The sequence below is a fragment of the Cephus cinctus genome, unplaced genomic scaffold, assembly GCF_000341935.2.
Source record: "Cephus cinctus unplaced genomic scaffold, Ccin1 Ccin1_scaffold0754, whole genome shotgun sequence".
In the NCBI taxonomy this organism is placed as follows: Eukaryota; Metazoa; Arthropoda; class Insecta; order Hymenoptera; family Cephidae; genus Cephus; species Cephus cinctus.
Genome location: NW_014333364.1, coordinates 87,385 through 93,384, shown reverse-complemented (window position 1 = coordinate 93,384; position 6,000 = coordinate 87,385). Strand labels below are relative to the sequence as shown.

The 6,000-nt window shown below is 34.8% G+C and overlaps 1 protein-coding gene across 1 annotated transcript; it reads left to right on the top strand.

Annotated features, from left to right (window-relative positions):
• Positions 1-1,310: 1,310 nt before the first annotated feature.
• Positions 1,311-3,118, top strand: LOC112494750 (interferon alpha-inducible protein 27, mitochondrial-like). The gene is made up of 3 exons (XM_025087757.1): positions 1,311-1,324; positions 1,434-1,594; positions 2,775-3,118. The coding sequence occupies exons 1-3, from the start codon at positions 1,311-1,313 to the stop codon at positions 3,116-3,118; spliced, it is 519 nt and encodes a 172-aa protein (XP_024943525.1).
• Positions 3,119-6,000: the final 2,882 nt, after the last annotated feature.

The window sequence follows — 6,000 nt, the reverse complement described above, 5'->3', positions numbered from 1 at the left end:
TCAAACTGACAGTGACAGCTGGAAGTTCCTCGAGCGTGTACTCGGCCGATAAGCAACCCGAAGGACTAACCGGCCTGGGGTTCTTCCTTTGTATTATCGAAATGACAATATTATTGCAAATCGCGTTTGACGATATTCGCAATTGTCATCTCGTGGTAATATAAACATAAGAACGTTACGTAATAGTGGATTATGCAACAAGGGAGTAAAGTCGTTGATTATTCCCGCGGGTGAGAGTTTTAGAACAAAGTTCATTATTCCCGCGAAATGTGGGAATAAAATTTACGGGAAAACCAAATATGCGGGAATAAAATGGTACTTTAGTCCTGCTTTTATCAGGGAATAAAGTGGCTATTATAGCTCGGCCGTGAATAAAAATATTTGCTTCAAAGCAAACGACTGTTACGATTGAAACTTTTTATTTAGTCGTGCACTTGATTTCAGTTTGAAAAGATATTTCTTTCGGACAGGACGAAAAATTCATTCCCCTTTGATTGCATGAGATTTTTGGATACCGTTGACATTCAAGCTGACGTATGACCGAGAATAAAGCTTTAGTGTATAAATTTTCAAAAATATTTGAATTTTTTAAAAATCGTATCGAAGGTGAAAAATATTTTTTTGCGAAGTTTGACGATAAATCATACGTCACGCGTGAAATTTTATAATAGAGCAGAGCAATGCGATTGGTTAGCTTCGCTTCTATTTTACGTAGTAGAAATGAAGTAACGATCTGTGAAATTTTTATGGGCATTGAAAGTCGGCTTCGGCTGGGTTTTACTAATTTGAATTTACAATCAGATTGAAACTTTGTGTTTGGTATAGGAAACTAAATGGGATTACGAGTCTCGAGGTAAATTTAAAATGCATTGTCTTTAAAGGATGAAAGGCTTCGTCCGCCTGTGATATCATTAGGAAATGTGTGTACGTTGAAGAAATGTTGGGATGATGATCTGTCAATTTCTTCCTTTGTCTAGATCCTTCAGAAAGGACACAACAGGACGGGTGAGGTTATATCTCTGCGGTTGACAGACGGTATACATATAGGTACCCACGGTATGCTCATCCAATTTAAATATAATAGGATGACTCCTACGGGAATGTCAGTGACACTGTTCAAAGGATCCCAAGGTCCTTGTTGTCCTCGTAGACTGTACGTCAATCACCTCTTTTAATCAAAGAAAATTCGTTTGACGTTATCGTAGGTGATTTTTGAAACTGAAATTTTTGGAAAATTTTTAACTATTTTTTTCCTGCATTTTTTTAATTCTTTCTTCAACAGTCCTTTTATTACACTTGTTTGTCCTGCTATGAAGCGTCTCAGGTAAGCGTTTCTCGATCCTTTCGGGTATCAATTTTTGACGGGAATTTGCATTGTTTAACAATACCGACTATGAAAGGCTGATTTTACTTAAGTAATTCAAATTACACAGCACGCCGCTGGATAAGAAACAGGAGTTACTGAACGTTAAGGCTGATGTGTATTTTTTCAAGCAGAACGTTGAATCACTATTTCTGAATCATCAGCGGAATGCCGACTTCGGATCTGAAATATTTTTAAGGACACTGGGTGGATATAATCATGGCGAAGCAAGTATGACTACTAATATTATAACAAACTGAATCCATCGAATTTTCGAAAGGTGCGGTATGAATTATTTACGATAGAAAATTACTTTGAAATAATATTGATGAATAAATTTTAATGATCGGGATTTAGATTGACTTAACGAATCTTTGTTACGTTATTAATAAGTACGGTATATGGCGATTCCATTATTTATTTAACATTACTGTATGTTGATGCAGTCAATTTTCGCTTCATTATCGGTAAACTAAATATATCAAAAAATTTCATTAATAATATTCGAATATCGTGCGAAAGTAAATTTGCACGCGGAGGGGACGAGTGCAGTATGAAAAAATAAAATTTTAGTAAATAATATTAAATAATAAAATAAATTATCCAAAAGCTCAGTGTCGTACGTGTGTAGCCAAAATGTCTGTGGCTGAACTGCGGCAATAGCGCTGAAATCAACACAGGAAAATTAGTTTATTAGTAGCTAGAACTATTGCAGATATGGATTAATTTATAAAAAAATTCCAGTTTAAAAGTTCCCCGACCACGAAATTATTTTTTTTTGCCAAAAGCAACTGCATAAAATGCGACCGCGTGATTCAAGCGGGTCGTACCTCAAGGCAAACTTGTCGCGACATTCTATATATCGTTTTACTGTCAACGTATAAGTTGCAGATATTTCAATTTTCGCCACATTGAAAATGTACAGTAGGATTTTCGACTTCGACTCGGTTATACGTAACGTCGGCATAACAGCAATATTAAGTTAAATTGACATTATGAGAATGTGTGAAAAATAATAACTACCATGCACGGTACATATGCTAATATGTTTGCTGGGATACTAGATATGTAACTATATTGTGCAGTTGGGACAAATAACATATTAGGTGATTGGAAAAGTTCGTGCCCAATTGTCATAGATGGCAGAAGTATGAATCGGGCATGAAATTTTGTACAATCACTTAATATATCTATAAAGCACGACCGTATGAGACCATGTGAGAATATCTTATACATTCGCCATCAAAAGTATGAGGGCAAACAGATGTGACGTCCAGATAACGGTTTGCAAACAATCGGTACAGTAGTAGTAGAAGGGTCGGTAACTTCGTCCTACCTACTAAGCATATTTACGAACGCTTACTACTTCCGACGAATGATCGCACGCGGTCGGTAAAGTAGTAATGGATAGCTATCATTGTATCGAGTGGCTTTAGCATAACGATATCAAGCGGTGCGTTAACCGCTGCTTTACCGGCAATCGCTGGCTTTGGAGCAACTGGCATCGCATCCGAATCCCTAGCCGCATCGTGGCAATATTCCATCGGATTGGTCGCAGCCGGTTCGCTCTTTGCCACTTTACAGTCATTGGGTGCCACGGGACTAGCAACGCTGCTGTTTGGTGCTGTTGGGACAGTGGCCTCGGGCACAGGAGCATTGTTCTTGCTGTGTACCATTGCCTCGAGGCTAAATTGGTTCAAATGTAAGAATTTGGTTGACGCCGTTGTCGAAGAAGATGAAAAAGAAATAATCTAAAATCATTATCTAAAATCTGATATCACGACAGTAACTGGATATATATATATATAATTATAAGAATAATCAATAAAATTAATAATCAATACTTAATATATTATATTGTAACGTTTCGTCCTTATACCCCTATATCCTTTTTCCTTCCCAATGACGGATACGTCAAGAGACCTACATAAAAGTGCATAGCGCACTGTGGATGTGCATAATAGTATCTGAGAGAATTTCAAGAATCCTAAAATTCCTCAAAACTCCAATTGACCTGTCAGAGCGACGCCGATAAAGGAAAGGAAAAATAATGCAAATGGCCGACACTGAACATCTGATCTAATGAACCCTGTGTCTAGGGCAGCAATTGGGAAAACAAGGAGCATTTAAGAAGCAATTTTATAGGCATTATAAAGATATAAATTTTTTTCCGCGCTAACTTACCGACGGTCGGTATGGCCTGGTTAGAGTCTACTTTCGGAACAGTTACACAGGATCTGCCAGTGCCGTTGATGGTCATGATACTGGTACGGAACAAATTGTTATCGACGGTGGATCGAAATTCAAATCCACAATTGGAAATTATTAAGAAGACTGATGAAACTGAACTTTACGATGTGGTGAAAGACTGATTGCATTTTGATAAAGATAACATAATATTTTGCACTGGATAAGATAATGGTAAAAAGCAGGAAGCGTGATCGAAGGTTCTCATCCGGACGTAACACAGGTTTCCAATGTGGCACGTTCGCTTGGACTTGCTCGTATCTTATGCATTTGTCATAAAAAAAAAATTGCTGTTTGACAAAAAAATTTTGCACATTCAAAAAAGTCACAACCATCACCTACGAGTGGTATGATACTCCTTAATAATCATGTACTTAAGAATATAGCATGAAATGTCTGAACTTTTTTCCATGTATATGTCTCACTTGACATTTGGATGATTCTGTTGTCAGACACTATTTTAAACGACTGTTTAAGCTAGACTTAGAATTAGCCAAGTTGTCCAAGAATTTGAGTTGTTGCTTCTTATTTCTATGGACAAAGTCTAAGGTGCCAGACAAATGACTACTTAGAAAAATATTATTGATGTATACTTACTTGTGTATAATACAAGAAGAATATATAATTTCATGCCCCTTCGACTCACTGTTGTCCCAAGTAAATTTTGTACACCTTCTTTCATGTCTATTGAAGTTGAATTATCATTTTTATTCATCTATTTATTTATCTTACACGCGCGACCGATAGCCGCTTCGATCGCTAGTATTTGTCTAATTTACAAATTATTAAATATTTTCATTATCAATTCAACTTATACGATGGCATTTTCACATACTTGCATAAATGTATATTGTAGCTGCTTTATCGGTAAAATATGAAGCAGCCTTTTTAATGATATATATATATATATATACGAATGAAGAATGTATTTCCGATAATGGAATCTTTTATATTTGGGAAATATTTTATAATAGACTATAGTATGCCTTTATTTTTAGTGCTTTGAGTAGATTTAATTCTTAAAAAATTTTTAAATGTAACTTAAAGAATATTAATCTTGAAATTAATAATTCACGATCTAAATATATTATGCAGAGTGGACCAGTAACTTTGTCCACCTGGAATATTTCTGTTATTTGTAATAATTTCAAAAAATGTTTTATACAAAATTCGTATGGTTTTGAGGTGGACGTAATGTGGTTATTATTTTTTGTGAGTGTGGGGGCGTAAGGGAGTTTTCAAGGCCATTTTCACTTTTTTAAATGGGATGAAACATTTTTGTTTGTATTTTGTTTATATGAAACATTTTTTGAAATTATTACAAATAACAGAAATATGGACAAAGTTATTGGTCCACCCTGTATACTTATTGACCATAAGAAAGGTAGACTATTAATATTAGGTAATATAATAGATTATACTTAATCTGTTCTATCGTTACCGATTCTCCACTTATTTGACAATGCAAATTATTAGTAGTAATGTGCTAGTACGGTCTGTGATTGTACGTAACTAATAAATATTTATACTCACTGTTAGCATGGTCGAAATACTACGAAGACATATTTCAATGTTTATCCGAATCGTACAATTGTTTACGCAAAAGTTGCATATTACATAAAAGTTCCAAAATGGAAAAGTTATACGATGCCAAGTACAATTTGTCATTACAAAATTAGTCTTCTTTGTGAATATACAATATTTGTATGTAATTAATTCTTGTGGATGCCCAGAAATTTATTTGACTCATGTACAATGATATTGCATCATTGTCTTGAATAATTGACAAACGGTTGCAAATTAAGGATAGAAAATTAATTTTTGCCTGAATAATTAAAACAGCTTGAAATTTCTTCATGGACTTTCAATGGGTTTAAAGACTTTTTGCGAATAAAAAAATATTATATCTTTGTTAGATGAACAACGACAAAAAAGACGCGACACTTCGTAAAAGTCACAGTGAATTCTAGAAAATGTCGTCTAAAGAGCAACAGATTAATTATTTTACCATCGACAGACTGCTGGACGATGATTAGAGACTCTAACAGCAGATATGGTCGTATCACATTCGTCAAATGCAGGTTAAAATGACAAATCTTGAGGAATAATACAGCTCGTTCACAGAATTAACATATATATACACTATGCAACTTTTGTGTGAACGATTTTTCAAATTAACGTCAATAATTCGGAAAGACATTGATTCATACGAGTTAAAATTGTAGTAGAGGTATAAAAGGAAAACCGTCGTTCCACTCAAAAATACTATTGGCTGATATATTATTCTCCCTTGCCAATTTAACATAAACACTGCACTTTATCATTGCACGTCGTGCTGCTGAGAATTTTTGCAAAAACAAAAATAGTATTCAAGAAGAGTCGTTTTGGTA